The sequence below is a fragment of the Triplophysa rosa genome, linkage group LG10 (genome assembly GCF_024868665.1).
Source record: "Triplophysa rosa linkage group LG10, Trosa_1v2, whole genome shotgun sequence".
NCBI classification, from domain to species: Eukaryota; Metazoa; Chordata; class Actinopteri; order Cypriniformes; family Nemacheilidae; genus Triplophysa; species Triplophysa rosa.
In genome coordinates this window covers 23,492,179-23,519,646 of record NC_079899.1, presented here as the reverse complement: position 1 = coordinate 23,519,646, position 27,468 = coordinate 23,492,179, and the positions used below count along the sequence as shown (strand labels likewise).

The window sequence follows — 27,468 nt, the reverse complement described above, 5'->3', positions numbered from 1 at the left end:
TCATTTGTTTGGATTGTAGGAACAAAATGATGATCACGTAAGAATTAAACCACCCAAACAAGGAGATCATTCTTTATAACTTTGACATTTGAAAAGTGATACTTGTTTTCTAAAGCATTCCTAAAGCTGTGTGTCAACCAGTTTTATGGGAACATGACAAAAAAAAAACAGCTTCTTACAGGAACAGTGCGCCCAAAAGTTAAAAAGGCTTTCATTATTTACCAAAATACACAATTGGTCACAAGAACCAACGTCAACATTTTATGGTACTTTCAACATGCTTTTTTAACATCCGCTTGGCACCGTATGCTATTAAACATCCTTTAAATTCCATGAAAAGAAGAAAATCATGAATTAGAACAACACGAGTAAATGACAGATTCCATTTTTTGGATGAACTATTCTCAAGAGTTTTGGATCAAGCAGCTCATCTTATTATCAGAGCAGATATCTACATAAATCATACATGCATTATAAAAACATCAAAATACAAGTGGGTTAATGAAACATGAAAGTTAGAATATAAAAAGTTCAGACTTTAAATCTGTCTGACAACAGTTCCATTAAGGATGGAATTTGCTTTCAGAAGAAAAAACACAGATGTTTCATCACTTGTCATTAACATTTCATTAACACATCAAGTATTAATAACAGATCTTCACTGAACACGCAGCAGAAGAGAGTACAACATCTAAGCAAAGCGACGTAGAATGCACACAAGGGTATCCTTTTTCTATGTTGTGTGTTTCCCGGGAGTCCAACACATGACCTTGGTGTTGTGAGTGTCACGCTTTACAAACTGAGCTACAGCTATCTGGAATTAAACTGTCAGCTCTTCATGACTTACTATTGCTCTCTATGAGGACAAGCACCGGTTGGCTTATGAGAATGTTTCCTAACAGGAAATAGTTACATGACATAAAATGAGTTCTCATGCCCTACATGCCAAAGATCCGGCATACGCAGTGTTGTGGGATCTAACAGCTTTATGAGTGACGACATTTCACAGCCACCCAGAACCATAGATATGTGTACCCAGATGCCACATTCGATTCGACCGCTGTCAATATAACAGGTTTTTAAACTATGGTAACTTTTTATGTTGCATTAGCTATACGCCTTTGTCTTTTTTATTTTGTTTAGCAATTATAATTATAATGTTAAGAACTACAAAACAGCACGCAACATTTGAACTATTTGCCGATGCACAGTCTAGCTGCATCTCAAGTGATCATGGACCGGCATTGACAATTCCAATATGGCAGACAGTTTATGTGCACTTTTGTGGCCCGAATTTAACTTCCAGTGCACATCCACGAAGAATCCCTGTAGATTATTTCTGATAACAAGCAAATAAATAACGTAAATTACATTAGCTAGCAAGTCAAAAGTATGTTTGGCCAGTATTACTTCGGGTTACTAGTAAAAGAACCGTTACTTAAAGGGGGGAGGGGTTAAACAGTGTTTCATGTATTCTACCTTATTTACAATGTTAAACGTGCTGGCTTCTCATGCTTGACATGGTCAACTTGTCAAAAAACGAGTTGGGCGTTTGACGTAGTATTTCTGTGCCCGATACACTCCCCCAAGGTTTGTACACCTTCCTGAAAGTTTTTTCAAGCATGAAATTCCGTTACGTAACAACTTTTCTTAGCCCTTATTGGGCAATTCTCCCGGAAAAGCACACCCACGCGTCAGCCCGCCAGAGCGAGAAAAAGAGCACGCCCACGTGTCAACCAGCGAGAGAAAGAGCACAAGCACACATCAACCAGCTGGAGCGAGAGAAAGAGCACACCTATCAATGTGCTTTGCAGAAGTTCAGCTGTGTTTGTTTGCTCACTGCATTTGGGTAAGTAATGTTATACAAACGGTGGATATAACGCTGGATTTGGAGATCGTTAGAAACTGATAGATGGATCAGTCCCAGCGCTACAAGATGCAGTACATGAACCTGGGTCAAATGTCTGTGTTTTGTTGGCAATCGCCGCGCATTATGTAAACAACACGAAATTGTAGTGAATCAAGAGTTATGCTAAAATAATGAGATGATGTGTTGTGTGCTCGTGCTGTAGTTTCGCACCCCTGCTCCAGGGGCTCGCCTGTTTTCGGAAATAATCGTACAGCTGTATCCTTCTTTTATAAATTTAATCAAACTAAATACTCTTCGAAGATACGAAGTAACTAGTACTACTCTATAGGTAGTCAAGATTAATATGAGATTTGCAGAAACTGCGTGTGTAACCTCCACTTTAAATGCAACAAAGTTATACCACCCATTCAACAATTTTTTTATTTAACACAATTATTATACAATAAAATATGAATATAAATGGTTTATTTAATACAATTATTATACAATAAATATTTAATTTATTATAATTAATATTAATATAGATTAAATAAAATATAAATAGTTATATTATTAGCCACTAGCCAGACCGATCACAAACACAGACCTGCAGTTAACTAACTGTGTCCGTTGAAACTGCCTATAGAATCACATTGAAACAGATTTTAATGAGGTGTCTATGTACATATATCTACAGTATATCTATAACTATATTAATTACATTAGCAACCCCTAAATATTGTGCCAAAATACCCTGGCAACCATCCATGCATTGCATTTTTTTGCAGAGCCAAACAAAATACGTCACATTAAAAAAAAGTAATATGTCTTCTAACTATGTTTGGTTCAGTTATATTTGGTTCAGCACAGCAGCTATTGCTCAAACTTCAGGAGTGACATTTCAACAATGCCTTTCACCTAGAAGAGACTCCAAACTTTTATTAAACCTGGAACCAGAGCCTGACCTCTGGGCATGCCAGTAAAAACAGAAGAGCAGAGAACAGAGATTGATATCAGTGTCTCCGCAGAGCACCAGGTGGTGAGGTCAAACCTTATCCATCAGCACGGCTTGAAAATATCACACCACGCACAAAGATGCTTCAGCTGTAAGAGAGGAACTTCTGCATGACCTTCAGAGATGGTAAAAGTAGCCAGGTGCAGCAGAAATCCAAATTCAGTAAAGAACAAAACAAATGGCCAGAGCTGATAAAAGAGAGAAAGATCTGACACATTTGGCAAAGCGCTCGTTCCGGAGAGGTGGAGCATCGGGAAAAATGACTTACTAGTGTGTGTTTAAAGTCTAATGGTAATAAACACACAAACACGTTCTGGCACACACCTAAAGTTTGGCTTGGCTCTTGGAAGACACCTGCAAGCACTTAACAGAGTTCTCCAGCGTGTTCATGCTCTCGGGACAGACAGATGAGTCAACCCCTCCCCGCTCATCTTCACCACTTTCTCCGCTCTCATCTGGCTGGTGGGAGGTTTGGGGATTTTAAAGAATGAAGCTGTCTGGCAGTGTTTTCATAGTGGTAGACGGTCGCTGGAAAGCTTCCTATGCTGTACTGTTTAAAATAGCGCTTCAGCAAGGTTTAGAGTCGAGAGGGGGCATTTGATAATATGAAACAAGTCAGATCAAAGCATCTGTTTTTTACACTAACAGAATATACGAAGAGTTTAGTTCCAAAATGAGATAACTCCGTTTTTAAAATGTTTCAAAAATCATGTTTTTACTATGTTAGTTAGCTGTATTTTGGAGTTACTATGGCTTAAATAAAAAATAAAAAAAAACTGCAGTTCGATTGATATTGATTGGAATGCACAATAAAAAAACATGAGTTATCTCATTTTCAACTCTTCATATGAAAAGAAGAAAGACAAACTATTTACACAATACCTTTCTCGTCGTCCTCAAAAAATGTGCCATCTGAAGATCGTCTCTGTTTGAGAAGCTCTGGGGAAAAACAAAGACAGAGATGACATAAGTCCGTTTTTTAGCATGACATAAGTCAATTGAAAAACCATTCAGAAATGACCATTCTTTTTTTTAATCATTGATAGTTTTTATTCTATTATTGTTGCTTTCAGTTTTGTTCCGCAAATGTCATAAATCAAATCCAAAAGGGACTTATGACAAAAGTCTCCTGTGTAAACTATGGGAGACTTTTTATTTTTAGGTGAACAACTCCTTTAAGCATTGAGCTGAAATAATAACATAACAGAACTTCACAAACACACAGAAACTCGCAATTACACGTATAACCTCAATTCACTTTCCCCGTGGGCATGTCGAAGCGTTCAGAAGAGCCAGTCACATTCAGACTTTTCCTGCTGCAAGCTAATACCAGACACATCTTAAAACCCACATGACTACGATGAAAGGCATAATATAAGAAGTCGGGGGTTATTGTGGGATTGTGGGTTATTTGTTTCTGAAACGTTCTTTATCCCCAAGCATGGAACACAATAGGCCAGTGAACTAAATGGTTGCTTTATTTAATTGAAAAACGGTGAGCAAAGACAGCCTGTGCTCATGCCTGCTTATAACGCAAATACCAAATTAGATACAATTGTCATGTCCAACTTTGGACAATTATGTATTTGTCATAATTACTCAACTAAATCTAAGCTTTCAGAAGAACACGCTTGGCAGAGAGGCACAGGAGAATGACTATAAACTATTAGTACAAAAGAAGATCAACAAATGTTAATAACGTAAAATCGTAGTCAATGTTTGCTTTATTGCATGTGAGCTTTTTGGTTGTTTTTATGCATTTTTTGCATTTAAGAAGAAAACCCACCTTCCATGATATGCTGTAGTTTCCACTTTTGCCAAATTACCAATGAATCTCTTTAAAGTTTAGTGTTTTATCCATTTTGCCATACATCTTATATTTTGATGAGAGGCCATCAAAAGCCTATTTTGTACAAATATGTCCCTCCCACCGGACATCACTTTTGGTCACTACAATAGATGAAATCTATAGCACTATAGTCTTGGACAAAAGCATTAACATTCCTTCAGCTTTATGTATTCCACTAGTGTGACGTCACAGTACCTTTCCCATGTCTTAAAGAGCCTGAAGATAAATCATAACAGGGCATGCTGGTTTAAAGCCAAATAAGTACCATACAAGGCTAAAAAACAGGGCGTGTGTTTGAAAAGTGGGATAGCGGTTCTTTCATCAAACCCGCACGCCTGAGTCAAAGTGTCAAACCAAAAGCAACGCTTCATAAATTAATTACACCATCTTCCCTGCCTCATGTTTGGGGAACACAGCCAAAGGCTCACTGCTTGGGAAAAACGTCAGGTCGAATTTGATTTACTGGGCTTTTCTTCTGCAGGTGGAGACCTCCTGACACGGCCCGCTGAAGATTTCGGTTTATGAGGTGCAGGGTGGGGGTGCGGCCAGGTGGAGCTGGGGTCGTCCACCGAGCATTTAAAACCCCATCAAACTTCCTATCCCCTAAAGACAGATTAAGTCAATCAAAGACATCAATGAGTCTTAACTAATCCTTTTCTTTCTGCTTGTTTACAGCACCGCTCAGGAAAGCCGCATGGGCTGCTGATTGAAGCATTGTGTTGCAAAGTGCCGCCCACCATCCATCTCCCACCGTTTCATCTGTCCCGACCCTAGAAACAAGAGCAGCTTGAATACAGGGAGTGCTAATTGAGAGTCAAGGGGTTACGACCTTTGGATAGGGGTCCACGTGACTCCACCCAGCTCCACGGAGAGGGAACAGCGGCTTCGATGAGCATACAGTTCGAAACTGAGGTCACGTGGAAAAGTCCTCTTGGCAGATCCCAGCGATGAAAACAAGTATGGGGAGGGGGCTGCTGTGAAGATCTGGCAACAGGGTTGGATTCAGGGGGATTTGCATTCGGCCAGAGGAGCTTTTATCCCCCTGCCTCTTGTCCCGTCCAAAGAGGGCTGGAGGGGGTCTGGGGTGATGGGACAGCCTCTCAATGTTCCTTTCATCTGGATCTGGAGAAGAGGTTGGAACACAGAGTTGGGCTTAGACAGCAGGCAGGACTCCCATGTGGAGAAGCCGGGCCGTAACCTCACGCTGAAGGGTCAAGGAGCGGAGAGGAGATAAGGTCAGCGAGGCCACGGCTCAGGGCCAGAGATAGAGAGACACAGAGGCAGATAGAGAGAGAGTGAAAGAGAACAGAGAGAGATCTTATCCGTCTTCATTTGGAGAAAACCCCTCCGTGGGTTTGTTAAAGTCGATGGACACTGTATCAGAGACAAAGACGAGGCCAGTGTTTACGGCCACCGCAGGCCATCACAATCATTCAAGTATCATCTGTCGGAACAGCTCATGGGTGAAATTGATCAAACATGTTAAAAACACGTCAAAAGAAACAAATCAATTGTATTTGTTTGCAGAAAACAGATTTTCTACATTGTGATATTATCAGAAGAGTTAAAGACATTTTGACTTACAATTCTCATTACTGTACTGCAAAAAAACGAACAGACGAATAAATAAATGAAAAAGAAAGTTAAAAAAAAGTAAAATTAAAATAAAAAAAAATTGCGCAACGTGACACGACAGGGTTTGTTTAAATGGGTTTGTTGCGTCACGCCCCATCCAGTGTGGACAATATGAAAAATTATAATGGGTTCTACTGCGTTTTTGATGTATTTTGTCGTGTTGCGTCGTGCCTGTCCCGTGTTTTTTACATTTTCTGTCAAACGATTAATCGCAATTAATCGCACCCAGCATAAAAGTTTGTGTTCACATAATATACACTCACCTAAAGGATTATTAGGAACACCATACTAATACGGTGTTTGACCCCCTTTCGCCTTCAGAACTGCCTTAATTCTACGTGGCATTGATTCAACAAGGTGCTGAAAGCATTCTTTAGAAATGTTGGCCCATATTGATAGGATAGCATCTTGCAGTTGATGGAGATTTGTGGGATGCACATCCAGGGCACGAAGCTCCCGTTCCACCACATCCCAAAGATGTTCTATCGGGTTGAGATCTGGTGACTGTGGGGGCCATTCTAGTACAGTGAACTCATTGTCATGTTCAAGAAACCAATTTGAAATGATTCGAGCTTTGTGACATGGTGCATTATCCTGCTGGAAGTAGCCATTAGAGGATGGGTACATGGTGGTCATAAAGGGATGGACATGGTCAGAAACAATGCTCAGGTAGGCCGTGGCATTTAAACGATGCCCAATTGGCACTAAGGGGCCTAAAGTGTGCCAAGAAAACATCCCCCACACCATTACACCACCACCACCAGCCTGCACAGTGGTAACAAGGCATGATGGATCCATGTTCTCATTCTGTTTACGCCAAATTCTGACTCTACCATTTGAATGTCTCAACAGAAATCGAGACTCATCAGACCAGGCAACATTTTTCCAGTCTTCAACTGTCCAATTTTGGTGAGCTCGTGCAAATTGTAGCCTCTTTTTCCTATTTGTAGTGGAGATGAGTGGTACCCGGTGGGGTCTTCTGCTGTTGTAGCCCATCTGCCTCAAGGTTGTGCGTGTTGTGGCTTCACAAATGCTTTGCTGCATACCTCGGTTGTAACGAGTGGTTATTTCAGTCAAAGTTGCTCTTCTATCAGCTTGAATCAGTCGGCCCATTCTCCTCTGACCTCTAGCATCAACAAGGCATTTTCGCCCACAGGACTGCCGCATACTGGATGTTTTTCCCTTTTCACACCATTCTTTGTAAACCCTAGAAATGGTTGTGCGTGAAAATCCCAGTAACTGAGCAGATTGTGAAATACTCAGACCGGCCCGTCTGGCACCAACAACCATGCCACGCTCAAAATTGCTTAAATCACCTTTCTTTCCCATTCTGACATTCAGTTTGGAGTTCAGGAGATTGTCTTGACCAGGACCACACCCCTAAATGCATTGAAGCAACTGCCATGTGATTGGTTTATTAGATAATTGCATTAATGAGAAATTGAACAGGTGTTCCTAATAATCCTTTAGGTGAGTGTATGTCTGTGTACTGTGCATATTTATTTTGTATTCATAAACACATACATGTATATATATATTCAATTCAATTCAATTCAATTTTATTTATATAGCGCTTTTCACAATGTGCATTGTTCCAAAGCAGCTTTACAGGAGCAAATAAGAAAAACACAGAAAGGTAAAACACAGCACAGTGCATGGTGTTTATAGACCAAGCAAGATCATTATAATAAATAATATCTAATAAATAACTGAATAAATAAATAAATAAATAAATGCAGTCTCCCGGTGAGCAAGCCAACACTGCACTGCTCTGCTGTGCAGTGTTGTGCAGTGTCTATATATATATAGTGCTGTGCAGTGTCTATATATATATATATAGTGCTGTGCAGTGTCTATATATATATATGTAGGAAATATTTAGCTGTATTTATTTATTTTTACCATCAATTGAAATTATATATAAACTAGGGCTGTCAAATGATTAATCGTGATTAATCGCATCCAGAATAAAAGTTTGTGTTTACATAATATATGCCGGTGTTCTGTGCATATTAATTTTGTATTCATAAACACCTACACATAAATGCATATATTTAAGAAAAATATAAAATAGAACTATTAATAAACTTTTATTTACAATTTCAATTATTGGTAAATATAAATTAATACATTTAAAATTTATAGACAAGTATGTGTATGTTTTGTCTTGTCTTTATAAATACAAAATGAATATGCACAGTACACAGATATTTAATATGCACAGTACACAGGTATATATTATGTAAACACAAACCTTTATTCTGGATGCGATTAATCGAGAATAATCATTTGGCAGACCTAAAAAAATGATTGTTTTGTTTTGATACCTACACTATCAAGGTAGAAAACTGAAAAAATGATTAAAAAATCTGCACCATACAGCTTTAACCAATGACGTTGAAACAATGATGTTTATGATCATCTGCTAAACCGATCGTTCAAAGACTGACAATATGAATCTTCTCAACTACTTTCTCACAGACTTGGACCACAGCTGGAGAACCAAACTTTGCTTCAGAGAGATTTTTGAGAATTCATTTATTGGCATCACTGTCATCATAAATACAACTCTTTCCACCTTGCACAACTGGCTAATGCATTTCACAGAAGTCGTGCTATACAGGGATTTAAAAAGGACTAAAGGTTATTTTTAGATAAGTGGGCTATTTGTCCCAAGAGAACTGGGGGACCGAGCCTCAGAAACGACTGAGAGAAAAAAGCCATCATGTGGGCCAGCTTCAAAGCAGGTCAAACAGAAAGGTAAAATAATTGAGAAATCAGCTCTGTTCCAGGAATAACTCTGCCTGGTTGACCTTCTATTCTCGTCAACACTCAGATTTAATGAGGTTTTCTTTAGACAAATGAAAACAACAACCCTTTTCATTTCCAACTCTCACCCCATCAACATTTACTCCAAGAATACTAAATGAAGCTGTATTTCTACACAGCTCTGCCAATACTGACACACACTACAGTAAATATGCAACAAACCGCTTTAAAAATTGGACTGAAATAATAAAATCATTTGGCTAAGCAGCTGTAATTGTATAATGGTATAAATGATATAATGATGGTCTTTTAATGGTGTAATGATGCATTAAGCTTCTCTGTGGAAATGTGATAGGCTTAATTCATTTATCACAAAGAGTTCTTGAATACAAGCAAAACCCTTTCCTCTTTATAAAAACACAGGTGATACCACGCGGAGGATAAAGAAGTCATTCATTTTAATAGGATTTTTGACATCTGAAATCCAAGGTTCAATCAAATGAAACAAGCTATTTTAGAAATAAATGGTCCTATGAATTGAATAATGGGAAGTTACATTGCTTTTATAGTACACAAAACTTTATTTCAAAAGATAGCTTAGAGGAACAGTTCACCCAAAAATGAAAATTCTGTCTTGTTCCAAATCTGTATAATGTCTTTGTTCTGATGAACACAGAGAAAGATATTTGGAAGAATGCTTACTGTATAACCGAACAGTCACCATTGACTAAGAAAAATGTCTTTGTGCTGTTTAACACATAAGAAGATATTTTGAAGAATGTAGCAAAGCAAACAGTTCTCGGCCACTTTTGCCTACCAATGTCATTTTCCCTACTATGGTAGTCAATAGTGACCCAGATATCTTTCTCTGTGTTTAACAGAACAAAGAAATTCATACAGGTATGGAACAACTAGAGGGTGAGTAAAAACAAGTTTTGGGTGAACTGTCCCTTTAAGGACAATAAACACAATTTGATTTCTAATGATAGGACCAAAAAGGTGAAATAGTTTTCAACAGCTTGCAACATTTCTTAAATTATAAAAAAATGTACTGCCTTTTTTGCATTTATTTTCAGAAGATTGAAGCTAAAATACAGGAAGTAATACTGGACGAGAGAAAGTAGAATCATGAGCCGGGACTCACACACCGTCCACCCGAAGAACTGTTGGACTATTTCTCTCCGGTCCACTTCTGAGCTAAAAAAGTCAAACTGCATTGAAAGGCATGAAACGACAAATCTACAAACCGTGTCATTCGCCTACGCCCGCTCTTACTGTGTGCCAGACAGCTGTACGTTAAACTAGATTTCTCAAGCAATGTCGCCCCTCCTGCATCTCTCCCACAGCGCTCCGATGGGGGCCAGGAATGAAGCAGGCTCGGAGATCGCATGACAGTTCACCTGAAAACAATCTGCTATCTGCTGAAGCCAGCAAAGCATTATATTGGCTTAGCACACCTTCAGTCTTAGATCTAGTCTAATTAAGAGGCATGCCTTTGAAAACTAAGCTGTCAGCCTCGTTCACGGCACTTCTATCAGGAACGCTGCTCTGTGTAAGCCTAACCGAGCGTATCGCAGGTATGTGAGGGCCCTGCGGGAGTGGGGAAGAAGCTGCGATCACTGAGGGGTGGAGAGGGAAAGGGTGCCAGGGCGGACCTGTGGGCGAGCCGCCCGAACTGTCAGCCATCTGTGAACAAGGGAGCGTGTGTCTGAAGGGCTAAAATGATCTGAAATAAGAGGGAGTGATGGGAAGGCATGTACGTGTGATTGAAATAAAACGCTGGGGAATGCATGCGTGTATCTGTTGGACTCGCCGATGGGACATTTTTAGGATAAAAAAGTCTTTAGCTGGCGATTTTTTGTGCTAACTGTAGAACACAAAAGAAGATATTTTGAGAAATGCCTCAGTGGTTTTGTGTCCATACAATGGGGTTCGATGTTGTTTGGTTACCAACGTTCTTCAAAATATCTTCTTTTGTGTTCATGGGGCTAGTTAAATGATGACAGTGACCTATCCCTTTAAGTACCTGACAAATAAGAAACCATGTTCAAAACCCAACACAAACCACCCGACATATTAAAGCAAAAAAACTCAAGAAAGAAACAAACCTCTGCAGATCACATTCAAATGCGAGTACGCCCCAAGTTCACACACCGTCAGCTGACAAGCGAATCGATTTCCTTTAAATCGCTTAAAACTCAAACATGTTCAGACTGCAGCCAAATCAAACTGAAGCCTCAGCTTCTACTCAACCCTGCATCCAACGCAACCAGGCAAACAAAGATGCACTGAAAAATATTACGTGAAAGTCACAGTGGCGGCATAAATTGGACGAGAACCTGGAAGCACATGTGAAAGTACTGATAGATTCAAGATGCTGGTCTGGTTGTACAGAATTGGTGGTAGCCAGGATTTTAATGGGGCGCTGGGGTCTGTTCCAGTACCCCAGCTGGGGGGAAAAGAGCCATAGAGAGAGAGACGGAGAAAGAGAGAGAGGTCGAGTGGCAGTGAGATAAAACACATGGAAACTCAGAGCTGTCAGAAACAAAAGGCACTCTCTCTAGCCGCAAACACACTCACCTGAAGCACAACACTGAGTCAATGTGGCGAAACCATTTCGTTAAATCAGCATGGCAGCTGCTCGTATAATGCAATAGGTAATGACGGACCATTGTGATTTTACCATCGTACTGCTTTAATACAATTAACAGCAATTGTGATCAGTAACTCACATTGATAATTGTTCTTCAATGAATACTTGAAGGGTTCGGTTCCAAAACGCTATAAATCCATTTTGATTCATTTGAGTAAAAATGTGTTTTCTTTACAAAGAAAGTGGCAAGATGAAAACCACGATTTTCTGTTTCAAAGTTTCACATAGCATCTTTAGGTTCTAGTAACATAAAAAACTCAAATCCAGATTTTGATTTTAAAAGATTTATTACAAAAACTGATCTTTTTTTCCAAAATGCAATAAATCCATAACCATTTTTTTAAATCAAAATGCAATAAATCCATTGAATCAATATAACATTTATTTTTCATATTGAAACTGTTGAAAATACACAACAAAGTGAGTTGATCCACATATGACAGCCTCTGAACTCAATACAATCCTAATCTTACATACAGGCACTGGACTAAAAATACATTCAATCAGTCATCGCTCCAAAAATGAATTCAACGGGTCATCTTTTTAATGCTATAAATTACTGCCTCGTCTTCTTAATCTCCTCACGTAAATGATTAAGATTTCGATGACTTACGTTTCTTCCCCACCGCAGAAACCAGCACAGGTTCATCAATGCCGTTAAAATCATTCTTTTTTTTGTTTGTTTGTTGAACACAAAGTACAAAGTAGATCAGGGAAACTTTATTTTTTTATTTTTAGATCAGGAAAACTAGGAGCCCGACCGTATTCAGAGCGCCGCCAGTACTGTTTACAGTGCGTGGAATGGTGAGCTGTGATTGGTTGAGCGGATATATCGCATTCTGCAGAGAAGTGAGACTGGCGTATATTGCGGTTTGGAAAGTAAGGGGAGAAAACATGACAGAATAACACGGCGGATATCGCATTTTGCGTAAAATTAAAAAGTGACTTTTCAATACCGACATGATGCAACACTGATTTTGGCGTTAACTCGTTTTTTTTAAATGGCGTTTATCGCGTTTTGGAACCAAACTCTTCACTTCCCTTACGAAAATTTACCATGGTTTTACTACAGTTAAAACCAAAAAACCATGGTTACTGTAGTAAAACAATGGTTATCACAAAATAACCATGGTTTTGAAAACCATGTTTTTTGTAAAAACCATAGTAAACTGTAATAAAACCATGGTTTTGCCCTAAGTAATCAATCCACCAAATGGTTACTACACTTGTACCACAAAAAAAAACATGGTTAATTTTCGTAAGGGTTGTAGGCTTTAATAAAGAGGCAGAAAAATCTAGAGAGCTACTCAGCCATTGTTTTACAAAAACATGTTTATCATGCATGATTCGAGTCACACGCGATGACACACACAAACCTTTTCAAAATTACAGCAACAGTGCAATTCCATGTGTGATATCCATGGTTCCCATCCTCATCTACACTGACCAGTGAGTTTTCAATAGTTCTTAAAGGGATAGTTCACCCAAAAATGAAAATTCCTTCATCATTCACTCATCAACATGTCATTCCAAACCTGTATGACTTTCTTCTGCAGAACACAAAAGAAGATATTTTGAAGAATGTTGGTAACCAACATTGGACCTCATTGACTTCCATTGTATGGACACAAAACCGCTGAGACATTTCTCAGAATATCTGCTTTCTGCATAAGTCATATACAGGTTTGAATGACATGAGGGTAAATAAATGACATATTTTGTTTCTTTTTGTGTGAACTATCCTTTTAATGGCCAACATTTTGCAACTTATTAATCACAATTCAAATCAATTCAAGGTCACGTGTGTGTATATCAGCTTTAAAGATTTATAAAACACCACAGCCAACCATACAGTGGATCCTCAACAGCAGGATAATTCACTTAGGAGCCCACAGTGTCCTGTAAAGTGGGCCCACGTTGCCCTGTCATATAGAACACTCATCCATCCATCTGGCAGACAGAAGGTCCCTACTCGCCACTCATCCCAACTTCAAACACAAACACAGGCCCGTAACCCCGCAAAACCTCAGCGCACTGTAACAGGAGCACTCTCACGCAAGGCCTTCTCCTCCACCTGTGAAAGGAAAGATTCTGCCTTCTGCCGCGTGGCTTAGTGCCGCTGCCCGGCGCGGCTGATCAAAGCGGTCCAGCTCCGGGGACGAGCACCCCCTCCTCTCAATGTCTGGCAGATGAGGAGTCAGAGGTGAAGAGGTGAGGACTATTGGAGCGCACAGCCGCACTCACAACCCGGTTCATTTTCAAAAGTCTATCCTTCTCATCTCCACTCATCCATCTGTGCGGGGAACTTTATCTCTGCGCCTGATCTCACGCTTGACAGGAGGACACGGGACTGCTGGAGCCGCCTGGTGCTGCATCCCTCCAAGTATAAAGAGAAAGTAATTCTGTTTAACGGAACGTCAGAGCGTCAGCAGCAATTTCTTGATGCCACTTGAGTTTTGAATGAGTTATGTGAAGAAGTTTTGAACAATGGGCTTAAGGTAATAATTAAATCCCCAAAATAAGCTCTCATTATTTTATTTACCCTCATGTTGTTCCACACTCAAACGATTTTATTTCTTTTGTGGAACAGAGTGCTATAAAACCAAAGCACATGGTGGGCTCTAAATCTCATGATGACATACTTTTATTTTTATGTGAACTATTCCTTTAAGAAAATTAAATGTTGAAAAAAAACTACCAATCAAAATTATGTACAATTAACCATACATTAAGCCTAATTTCTATCACAATAATAAAAAGGCGCTAAAGTTAAAGCTTCAATTGGTAACTTTTAGGCTAAAAGTAAACAATTTTACAACTATTATATGTGGATTACGGTAGCACGAAATGTCTGTTTGACGTCATTTTATTTCAACAAACAAACCATGACAAGTATTTTTTTTAAACAAAAATAGCATTACAGATGCCAAAGTTACGGATTGCAGTTACCACTATTAAAGCTCTTGTGTATGAAATTTTGCGGCATCTAGCGGTGAGGGTCAGAATTGCAACCAACGGCTCACTCCAACCCTCCCTTTGGAAGCACTACGGAGGCTGACAGAGGACTAAGATGTCGTTGCTTTTTCACTTCTTTGCCGAAGGAGATAACGAAATAAAAGAGATTTACGAAACGCGCTCTTTACAGCAGTTTGTCCGTTTAGGGCTACAGTAGAAACAACATGGAGAATTCCATGTAAGGGGACCCACGGTGTGTGTAGATAGAAATAACTCATTGTAAGGTAATAAAAACATAACGATTCAGTATGTTAGGCCGTTATACACCTCTGAACACATAGTCATGTATATTATATTGCATTTCTCTCAATAGAGCCCCAAAAAATGACAGTACACATTGGACCTTTTAAACTGTTTGGACTTGGTATTGTCCTCCATTGTCTACAAAATATTAAAAAATATAAATATAATAAATTGAACCAAATGATCTAATACTGATTATCACTAATTTCACAGTAGTAACAATAATTGCAATAATTTTGGCTACCGTGGCAAGTGCTTTCAGGAAAGTCTATGGGTCAGCAACTAAAACTGTATTTATAGATTGTGAGAAACATGATTTAACTGAACCTGCTCACGCTCGACCAGTTGGCGTCATTTGCAGATGACTGCGGTACCAAAGGACCAGAGCAAAGAACTTCAAACATGCATCGTCCTCAACAGACACAATAAAATGATATGCATGGCCCGGGTGAGTGGCGTGGAATGTCTGTTGGTCTCGAGCTCGTAGCGGAACCTCCTGCAGCTGTTCACAGACAGACGGCTCAGTGCAGCTGGACGAACTGACAACACATTTTCAAGCTTCCTCGAATTACATCGAACAACTGGACGAGGGGTTTATTCTCGACAGCTCGCGCTAACAGGCCGTGTAGATCTTACAGGAAAACTCTTAGCATAAGAACGCATGATTTAAGAATGATTTGTTTTCCACTGCTCGACATCTTGAAGGCCAGCAGATTTTTCCAAGACTTCCTCAGAAGACACGCTGCCATATGAGTCACTTGTTTGTCCAGAGCTCATCCTGGCCGATTTGGCAGCACGTTGCTACAGACAGAGAACACGTTTTTTTTGTTTGTTTCATCTGAAGTTAGAAAGCGTTGTGGATGAAGTATTGGACCAGTATTCCATACAGGTAACATTTTGCTGGAAATCTGTGTATGGAATATACAGTATTATGTGGGATTACATTTGAATGAAAACAGGTCTAAGTAACATTTCAAGTTCAAAAAACAAAAATAAAGAAATTATATTTTTCCAAATGAAAATGAAGCCTGTTTATAGGATTAATTGAAGTTAGCTTGTGTGTTTGAACATTAACATTTCCTCCCCAATCCTTCCCTTTCTTTCCATTATTCTTCTACAGCTTTTTCATTTACCATTAAAATAAAAATATATTTTTGCATTATGGTAATGAGAATTTGTCATGAAAAACAATGCGAGAAAAAACAATACTAACATACTGTAGACTTTATTTTCTTTTGATTTTGGGGTTAAAAATGCCTACGGTATGTTTCTGACATCTTAAAGAAAGATACAAATTCTGTCATTATTTACTCACCCTCGAATTGTTCCAACTCTGTTTAAATGTCTTTGTTCTGATGAACATAGAGAAAGATATTTGGAAGAATGCTTATAACCAAACCGTTCTTGCCCCCCATTGACACCCACAGTAGGAAAAATTACTTTATAAATTTCTTTGTTCTGTTGAACACAAAAGAAGACATGAACAACAGTTCTTGGGCACTTTTGACTACAGTTGTCATTTTTCCTACTATGGTAGTCAATGATGGCCAAGAACTGTATGCTTACAAGCATTCTTCCAAATATCTTCCTCTGTGTTCATCAAAGCAAAGAAATTTATACAGATTTGGAACAATTCGGGGGTGCTCAAATGATGACAGAATTTGTATGTCTGTCCCTTCAAACATATCTATTAATCTTACAAAAATTATAACGAAGTATTCACCACAGTACCATGTTTCCAAGTAACCATTGCAAAAGTTTAACATACCATTGCAGCATCACCATAACTTAGCTATAAAAGTGTACTCGAGCCATAAAAGTGCTCTGAGAGCTTCATCCGCCGAACCCTGCGACGGTTGTGTCATGGCTGCTGTGCCTCAGCAGGGTGGCGGCTCGTAACTGTGCCGTGAAATTGCTTTGCAGCATCTGCAGGTCAGACGATGGGAAAGTCCGATGAAGCATGATGATAAACAAGAACTTGGCCGGGCGAGTCTCTGTCAGTCAACTGCAGATAAGCACTCACCGTGACGCTACAAAGGGGCCGTATGAACACAAACATACACACTACAGTCATCACTTACCCATCTTACACAGACACTTGACACTGTCATTCCACACCCTGCTGTCAAAACAACTACAGTCTAAACCTAAACTGCATTTCCAGACAGTGTTAACCTTTTACAAAATGACCACGGTAACTGTAGTTTCTAACAAAATACCACATGTACGCCAAAGAAATAATAATAGTTATGGTTGCCTTACCAAGTACCACTAATAACTGTACTTCCAGTGATAACTGGGCAGGATAGTTGCCACGCAAGAACTGCGTATTCATCTTATTTTGATTCCAATTTTCTCTCTCTGGAGCCGTTTCACGTCCGGCTTGGAGTGATGTTAAAGACTTAACAGTTCCACTTTGGTTTTGGCGGATCTGTCTTACTTAATCTGGAAAAGTTGATTTCTCAATTCAGCTTTAAAAAGTGCACGCACATTAAACGCAGCGTTCTTTGGCACAGCTCAACGGCAACATACACAGCAAACATCGTCTTGAGGACAGTAGAAGAAAACTGGCTCTAAATCAAAAAGGAAGAACCCAACATCATTTGGACAAGCCCCGTGTCCCGTCACTTCATTTGTGGGAAACGTGAGGTTGACCTCTCGCATAACTTCTCTCTGTGGTGGATGTCCACATACTTTGCCAAACACAGAGTGTGTAAAAACACTTTCTAAAGCACTAAATCCAGTTAAGCCCAGGTTTTCTTGTGTAGAACAACGTGGTTTCTCCCGCCATTTTCTTTTTGTTGTAAGAGAACGGCCTCTAACACAACACCCACTCTTCTCTGCCTTCTGTTTTGCTCTTTCCATTCCGTTTCAATGTGGTGAAGTTCTGGGTGGCTACAAAACCTCAACTTTTGGGGTTTGTTTATATAGAGTGTTATTCCAGAGCTTTTGGAGTGAGAGTTTATGTCCGAACGGCAGAGAGAAGCGGGTGAGTGTGTGGCTGCATAAATACAAAGACAGAATTGAACTTTCTGGTTTGTTATTCTTTCATCGGGTCCCATTATCGCTTCTTCCCACTTTAAGAGAAAAACATGGCCAAAGGCTGGCATTGATCGGACTCTTCTTTCATCCCGTAACCTCAGAAATCACATCAAAAACGTGATTTGTCAACCACACCATACAGCTCCTATATGAAAGAATGGGACGTGTGCACCAGATATCATTTATTCACATATTTTAGAGTTGTAAGGTCAAACAAGGTCGCTATACTTGCGGTCTGATCAAATGTAAGAAGTCCACAGTGTCATCCAATAACAAACATACATGCTTCCAAATTGTTTTGTGCAGGTTGTTTAAACAAACACGCACAAGTCGCCGTTCTTTGACCATAAACCTAAAAGCAGCCGTGGAGTAAATAATCTGCTCTCATCTGCGTTTAAACCAGACCCAACCCACGTCCGGGAGGAGCGGTGTGATGAAAAGTGAAAAGAGGAGACAGCGTCTCAGTGTATCTGTGTTTGTTTGCGTTAGACTGCTGTTTGAAAAGGAAACACGAGATGGCGTCACACTGCGAGCTCAAACCAAAACAAAAACATTCATAATGCAACGATTTATTGAGATCGTCCAACTTCACAGCACATCACAGAAATCTGGACTGATTTGAAGTGAACGTAAAGATTTGCTGTTTCTCTTATGCACATGAAAGTCTAAGTAACTATAGGTCAATCCATATGTGAAATACATAAATACAATTTGCCCATGTATACAATGTAACATATGTTAAAGGGGTCCATAAAACAGGCCGTCTCTTGAAAACTTCAACTTGACTTTGACTTCACATGCTGTATAACGATCACAGGGTCAGATCTTTTCAAGTAATAACAAATGCATGTTAAAACAATATAATAAATATTTACGAACTTTTTTCACTTAATGATTGCCGGACACCCGTCTGTCCTGTTTTGAACGCGTTCTTAAAGCTAACTTTCAATAAATGGTACCGATCTGAGTTGTGTGCGTTAGATTATGTTTATATAACGCATCAAACTCTCATTACACGAAAGGCAATAAAAACATCTGACTTTATTCAAATATCGACTTTAAAGCTGCAATCTGTAACTTGCCTTTCTATGGAAAGCTCTGTCTGAAACACAAAATTACAAGTCATTTTAATTTTTAATTTGTCTTTATGTATCAACAAACAACTGATCACAGATTATATTATAAATCATTATAATAAGCTTATAGTTGCAAAATGGGATAAGGCAAAAACATTTTTGAACACAGTTTTTTAAGTATTTGCCAAATAACTCATTTTTGTTTCTTTTAACCCCAACAATTACAGCTTTAAAATAAAAATACAATGCATGCATGTTTAAACAATGTGTAAGAAGAAAAAAAAGACCAACGCAATCTGACTGAAGCGTAAATGATTCCTGCATGCTTTGCATAACAATAAGCTTAAAATGTCATCAAAATTCAGCGCCAGCACCATGAAAATCGCAAGTCACTTAATTGCATAGGCACTTGAATGCGTGCTTCTCTGTTCTCACTTGGCACACATACATTTTTCTTAACCAAACGTGGCTGCAGGCGTGTTATCATTACAGGGACGAGCTGGCAGAACCGATCGAGAAACAGGGCCCACACATAGCTGAACTAAACACGGCTCTCAACACCTTGATAGATGTTTTGATCCCAATAAAAACAGAGCGACGGAGCAGCTTGGAAACAGTTTATGGGTATGGCCCTCGAGAGGCGAGCTGTGTGCCCTCACCCCCTTCCTGTGCTCCACAGAGGGGCCAATATTTCAAACACAAGAGTCTAGTGTTCAACCAAAGCCACTTTCACATCAGGATAGAGAGTCTTTTATGAGTTGTGCAAGTCTGTGAAGCACAAATGTACATTACGACTGGACAAAAATCTCCACTTTTCACAAATAAGTGAATGTTAGCATTAGAATGTTAGCATTTTTCAATTCTGGGGCAACATTGCCTACCATAGTATACCACTTACAATTTGCTTTTCTACATTCTTCAAAATATCTTCTTTTGTGTTCAACAGAACAAAAGAATTTATACAGGTTTGGAACAACTTGAGGGTGAGTAAATGGTGACAGAATTTTCATTTTTGGGTGAACTATCGCTTTAACACAACACGGTACCAACAACAAAGCACACACCAACTACTGTACATGCAAACAACAGAATGAACCTTACAGACACTTAACTTGTCCTAATGTTATACAATTCTATCTAATATAACATACCAAACAATTATACGACTTGTAATTTAAAGCAGCAACAACATTGTACGGTGTGGGCACTGGCTAAAACTTTAAATAAATCAAATGAATTAAAAATATCAGACAAAAACTCGCACCACACTGCATCTGTGGCCGAATCCAGCCACAATTACATCAGCATCCTTAACTTGCCTTTCACCCTCAATGTCACGAATAAAACCAGAACCAGGACATCTGAACAGAGCATCTATTCTGTGATTGGTAAAGCGCTAGATGACAATCAGAAAGTGCAGATGTATTACCAGAGGACGTTGCTCGGGTCATGTCTACATCGATCTGAGCGTACAGTAGCACACTAAGCCTTTATTAGACGACACAATTGGCCCATCTGTAGATCAGACACAGGCGCGAAGCGTAGCCACAGAAGGTCTATTTGTTCCATGCCTTTCGTCTGGGGTAAAGCTGTGACTAAAAGGGTCTCGTGTCATGTACTTACAGTATAGCATTGCACTGGGAAAACAAGGAAACACATTGGGGGACATTCAGTGCTGTCACCTCTATTCAAAGGCACAAACGGTTTACTGTGTGAGCGCTGATAAAGAGCGGAAAGGACAGATCTAACAGTGAGACTTTGTGAAGATATACAGGCTGTTTAGCGTAATTACGTTTTGTGTGACGCCTACAATAGAAATAACAGTGCATGTCTATGTAAACGGACACCTTTAGGATTATACCAAAAATGTGCTTATATTGTTTTAAGACGGGCGCACACATACAGACGTGTCAAAAAGTGATGTTCAACTTTGGAATATTTACTAATTTGTCCTTTTTTAAATCGAGTATTAAAGCTTTATTAAACATTGTGTATGCGAGTTGTGTACTTGTACTTTGAGGGAATTGCGCGATTATATCTTTATATAATAACATTATATTTTTGCAAAATTATTTCTGTTTTTACATCTGTATTTTAAGCCGATCTAATTTAATGTTTAACATCCATGATGGTCATAAACTGGCTCCAGTCAAATATTTAACATAAATGGATGAGGTACTGTGCATCTGATACTGTTTAAAAACAAAATGGCTTTGTAAATACAAAAAATGACCTTGAAAATCAATCCCAGGGCATTTACTTCCCCTTAATGAAGTCAATTTCTGACACCGTCTGCACACATCACTGTAATGATGGAGTGTAATGTCCTGGCAATTTGCAAAGTAACCGGAGACCCCCAAATTGACGTGCAGCTCTGGTATTTTTGTATTTTCACTGGTGCGTCAAATTACACGGTGAGAGAGAAAAGAAAAACCAGCCGGGCAAATGTAATGACACGCAACGAGTTCAAACATTGATCATGTCCAATCAGCCGTCAGCACACGCTTATAACACACGATGGGCTGCTCTGCAACAGTCCACATGGAAATATCTCAATGCTTCTGGATAACTATAATGACTCGCACATGTGTGGAGAACTACGGGTAAGAGCGGAAAATGTGAATCATGACAAAAAGAGAAATGGAGGGAGAGAAATAAAAGAGGAGGAGGATGCAAAAGATGACAATGTCAAGATTCACAGTTGAACACTAAAGCAACAGACCATGAGAGAGGCTGAGTGTTACTGATAGACAGACAGACAAAGGTAAATAATAGCGATGACATAAAAACAAACATACAGACAGACAATAATTATGATGACAGACAGGCAGACAATGCTTGGTAATGCAAATCAATATAATTGGCTAAATCGGCGTATGGTCGCTAAGCAACATGGCTCATTCATGTAAAATTGATGTGCAGTCACAGGTGTGCATACGGTTTATTTGACAAGAGGGTGGCACATTGGATTTTATAGCATGACTTACAGGTTCATAGTGAGATCATAAAGTCTCACAGAGGGAAAGGAGTGGGACACAAGAACATTGGCAGCTGTGTCGTGTTATTAAACTGGGGTGATGTGTACCGAATTCAAATGGTTCTCTAATACAAACCTTAAAGGAACGCTTCACCTTCAAAATGAAAATTCTTTCATTATTTACACGCTCTCTTGTCATTTCAAACCTTTATGACTTTCTTTCCTCTGCAGAACACAAAAGAAGATATTTTGAAAAAAACGTTGGTCCCCATCGACTTGCAATGGTTTTGTGTCCATTCAATAGAAGTAAATGGAGACCAACGGTTTTTGGTTACCGACATTTTTCCAAATATCTTCATTTGTGTTTTGCAGAGGAAATAAAATCACACGGGTTTAAACTGACAACAGGTTGAGAAATTGTTGACAGATTTTTCATTTTGAAGAAATGCATCAAGTTTTTCAGAAGAGACACTAAGGTTTATTATCTTTTCAATCCGCAATGGATTAAAGATCTCTGTCTATGTAACTATGAAACTCTCAGTCACTCCTTAAACAAACAGATTCAGCAAAACCATCAAACTAAACACAAATGCCATCTCTGCTGTCAGGAGGATATTTGTCTCAGCCGAGCATCTTCTTCACACCTGAGTGAAGTCTGAAAAGCTGATTCCAGCATCTCTGGACCCTTGACGACAGGAAGGGGGGTTCACACAAGTCACGAGAGAAGGAGAGAAGAGGACAATTTGCTTTAGAGTGACTGCATTGACCTCAGCGTGTCAATAGGACACTGCAGACGGTTGTATAGACACACCGCCATCTACAGGCCGCGGAGCAAACTGCACCGTTTATTTAAAGGGATACTTCACCCTAAAATGAAAATTCATCATTTACTCACCTTCGAGTTGTTCCAAATCTGTATCAATTCTAATGAACACAGAGAAAGATATTTGGAAAAATGCTTATAAACAGACAGATTCCCCCCCCCCCATTGACTCCCACAGAAGGAAAAATGACTTTATAATTTAAAATAGTTGTTCTGATGAACACAAATGAAGACATTTTGAAGAATGTAGGACAGCAAACAGTTCTGGGGCACTTTTGACCACCATTGTATTTTTTCCTACTATGTTAGTCAATGGGGGGCAAAATCTGTCTGGTTATACTGCATGCATTTTTCCAAATATCTTATTCTGTGATCATCAGAACAAAGAAATGTATACAGATTTGGAACAACTCGAATGTGAGTTTTGAACTTTGAAGTCGAAGTTTGTTTATGTACCTGGCTCCTCTTCATCTCGGTACTGCCTCACTAGGATCGCTGCAGGTCTGTGGACCATCTGTGTTGTTTCTGTGCTCTAAACAAAAAAAGATGAGATGATCTGAGACAACATCAGAAGAGAGATGGGCGTCAGATGGACAGTGTGTGCAGAGGGATTAGACAGGAAGAGCTGGAGAACACAGTTTCAATCTCTCTCTCTAAATCAGGGGGGTAAATCCCACACATGGGCAGCGTACAGACCACAGATCCTGGATTAATGAGGGTCAAGAGAGTGTCAACACAGCACTGATGAGACCACTTTGTTTTTGAGATTAAGAGAATTTTCCTCAGAGCATCAAGCGTCACTCAAATGCAGCGTAAAAACTCCGACAGAGCATCGCTGTTTCCAGTGGGCTAATAAATTTGTGAAACGTGAAACGATGGGTCAATACATTGATCGGTCAATAACTTTTTTTTAAAGATTCTCGTGTTTGTTAAAGAAATCTTAAAGAACCATTGATATTTTATAAGTTATAGACATTTGAATTTAGTGCTGGTATGTGTTTGCCTTGGTCAATTTCACTACGTGAGATTTAAAGATATACTGCATGTTATTAACATGCACCGATCGCTTCGATTCAGAATATATTTAGGGCATTTTCCAAACTGCATTTATGCGACCTTGAAGGGCCCTTCGCGAAGGGGACCAAACTAAAGTGTACACCTGAATCCCTTCGCAAAGGGCCCTTTCAGAAGTCCGTTAGCGAAGGGTACATGCCATGGTCACTTCAAGGAAGTGAGTTCCGTTTGTGATCCCGTGATCTTGGATTACGAGGTCTCGCGATGCATTTTGAAGCAAATATGGTGCGGGACTTTGACGCTACCTACAAACGTAAGTATAATAATTGAGTCTGTATTTGTTTTACACTATTTTTGTCAATGGTAAATATGATTTAAGATGGTTAAAATATAGTATAAGATGATGATCAACAAAAAATATTGTTTATTTTGAACAACCGAGCGCTGGTTTCAGAGTGCACGTGCGGCGTGGTCAAGGTAACATTTGGCCGGTCATTCCCTTTGTGAAGGGAGCTCCAAAGGCTTACACGAGAGACAGTAGTGCCCTACACCCTTCCAAGAGTTCACTTCAAGGCCTCAGCCCTTCGAAGGGAGTAGGGCATAGGGATGCACACTGCCGTTTGGAAAATGCCCTTCCTAACCCACTGGAGTTTATGATGGATTGCCAACATGTCGAGTCCCATACTGTATACAAGTGATTTTATATACAATTATTTATTTTGTCTTCAACAGCATGAAAAAATGTTACATATGTGGGTGTACTATTCCTAACATAAGTTTTATTGAAAATCCATGAATAAATATGATCACTCAGCTCTCTAAGAAATAATGTCATGTTGTCTTAGATACACTCTTAAAAAAGATGCTTTACGGTTTTGTTTCACAAAAGGATTTCTCACAAAAAAGTAAGAAAGAAATGGTTCTGATATGAACCTTTGACTAAATGGTTCTAGGGGGAGCAAAAAATGCTTCTATGGCTTCACTTTAAAGAACCTTTTGTAGACCCTTTTGTTAACCCCCTGTCTACACCAGACACGAATGGCATGACGCAAAACGTTCTTAATGGGTTAGTCGTGCCGCGCCCTGTGTAGACACGGTGTAAGAGTGTATGCAAACCTGTGCCACTGTACCTGTTGATGTTCTGTATCCTCCGGCTGAGGTGAAGAGACGGCCATCGCATGATAAACTTCAGCTTCTTTTGGTTCCCTTGACGACCTGAGGGTGACTGACAGTTCGCTCTCTTCAGCTACTGCACCTGGTTGTCATGGATACAACGGCACATCATTTCTGGTTTTATGCATTAGGAGTCAAATCAAACATTTCTGTCTGTCAAATAACAACAACAACAACATGTAATGACTGTACATCACATCAACACGGTCACAAAATGACCAAACCTCTCCTAATGCCAATCTGCAAAGCCATTTAAAATCTGAATCCTATAGCCAGGTGAGCAAAAAGCTTGACAGATTGTAAGGTTTACACAGATTCAAGATTCCCCTCGACAGGCTGAATAAGATGGTTTAGTGACCGTGAGCTATGATTTGTCTCTGTAATGGTTTTCTTTTACAATTGAGAGGAAAGCAAAACAGCATTAAATTCTGCCTCAGTCAAGGATGAACTCTTGTATGTGCTGCCGGGGTCTGTGTGTTTTTTTCTTTGGCAGCGCTCGTCTCTAAGCAACACCGAGGTTCTTTTTACAGCGAGCAGAGCAGTCTTGGCTTTAAGTAAATATTGGTTTAAGCCAACACAGGAAGAAGCTTTGGAACCTACACCAGCGTTCTGTTGCCCGGGACTCATAACTTAATGTACGTTTTCGAACAGCAGGGGTTCACTAATCGCTTAACGGCAAACATTTTAAAAGCAGGCCGGGTAAAACTTTTCCAAAACATCTTTGCTTTAAACCTTATTTGATTGTATGCTTTTGTTTGGACAGATGTTTCCATTTTGAGTCATGATGCAAATCTAATAGTTACAGCAAAATAACCCAACTAAAATTCATTTTTATAGTATAACTAGACAAATAATATCAATCAACTCAGATTTCAAGCCACTTATTTTTAGACATACTCTAAAACAACAATTAAAATACATTTGCGACCATCTAGCCTAAAAAACAACTTCACATACAGTAAGTGTAATGGCATAATAACTCATTATCAGGATGAACAAAAGCATATCTTTTCTTTGTTTTTATTGTTATAGTACAGTTATTTACTGTTGAATATTATGTCCGAAATTAAAAAAATACGTTCCGCAATTTGATTTTCGGACACTTAAAAACAATATCAGTGAATCTCAAGTTTCAATGGATCAGTTGTTTAAGCAGAAGGATGCACGTGGAGCTGGGAACTTCAGATGAACATCAGTGGAAAAAGCGCAGCATCTCTGTGGTTGCATTTGGACCGAGTTCACAGGCTTTGTAAAAGATGCTCAGAGTGGAAGAGAGTTTGGCTTCCTCTCTTCTCCCCGAGCCTGAATTCTGATGAAGTATCCAGACAGCCTGACTTCCTCTGTGTCGGCCCAAGCTCTCTCGCTCTCTCTCTCTCACACACACACACACACAGATCCTAAAGCAATAACAGTTTAATTCCCTGTGATCACATAACACGGGTAGTGTGAGACACGCTGCATTTGAAACGCCCCCGCGGAGGGCCGGTAACAACACCGAAGGGGAACAGGAAGGGGACAAGGCCACCCAAACGGCCACGGAGAGTTAACGGGCAAAATGAGAGATTAACGGTGACAGGAATAACAATGTAAAAAAGTTGACGTTTCTATAGGGGTGATAGGGGAGCAGAACATAGGGTGCTTTTACATGTCAGATTGGCTTTGCTGTTATTTCTTAAAGACCGACACATGTGTTTGTGATGTTTTTATACCTGTATGGTCAGTGAGCACTTGTCCAGGTGATGTGAGCGTGGCATGGGGCGAGACCTCTGTGTTAGGCTGTGCGGATCTCTGCTGGTCTATAAGAGAATGTCCCGTCAGCACACTTTCCTCTGCAGCGGTCAGAAGAGGCCTCTGACCCTCACTGATCTCTCCACTGCTCTCGTCCACCCACCATCTCTGTAAGAGGAACGAATTATAAAGGCCATAGCGCCATCTACTGGATATGGGCAGAACTGAAACACACAGTTATACGCTAATCCTACATTTGATTAAAATTTAGGAATCGGTTAAAACAGAAGCAATGCTATTTAGCTTGAACAATAGTCACATTTTTGTATTTCAAATTAAAAATATAGAATAAAAAGATTATTACGAGTTACAACTGGTCAGAATGAATCATTTAATAAGATTGTCAGAAATGTGTTCTTCTTAAAACTTTTCACTAGAATCATGCGATACCTCTGGCTGCTGTAATTGGCTGACAGGACCGTGATCCATTCTGGCCAAAAGAGACAGGATAGGGTCATGATGAGCTTGGAGGCGTGGCCCACTGATCACCTGACCCTCACTGGGTGGATCATAATCCTAAAAAAACAGATGAAATCAGTGTATTCTA

The 27,468-nt window shown here is 39.5% G+C and overlaps 1 protein-coding gene across 4 annotated transcripts in view; it reads right to left on the bottom strand.

The window, feature by feature from the left end:
- kiaa0586 (KIAA0586 ortholog) overlaps positions 1–27,468 on the bottom strand; it is a 103,269-nt gene that overhangs the window by 4,408 nt on the left and 71,393 nt on the right. For 2 of the 4 annotated variants that reach the window (XM_057344382.1, XM_057344381.1), the window contains exons 28-32: positions 27,312–27,437; positions 26,843–27,029; positions 25,091–25,215; positions 23,403–23,478; positions 3,747–3,803 (exon numbers count right to left, since the gene is read on the bottom strand). In XM_057344382.1, coding sequence (XP_057200365.1) covers positions 3,747–3,803; positions 23,403–23,478; positions 25,091–25,215; positions 26,843–27,029; positions 27,312–27,437 — 571 coding nt within the window. Of the gene's footprint in view, positions 1–3,746; positions 3,804–22,767; positions 22,809–23,402; positions 23,479–25,090; positions 25,216–26,842; positions 27,030–27,311; positions 27,438–27,468 lie in introns of all 4 variants that reach the window. The other 2 variants (XM_057344384.1, XM_057344383.1) reach the window with 2 other exon arrangements.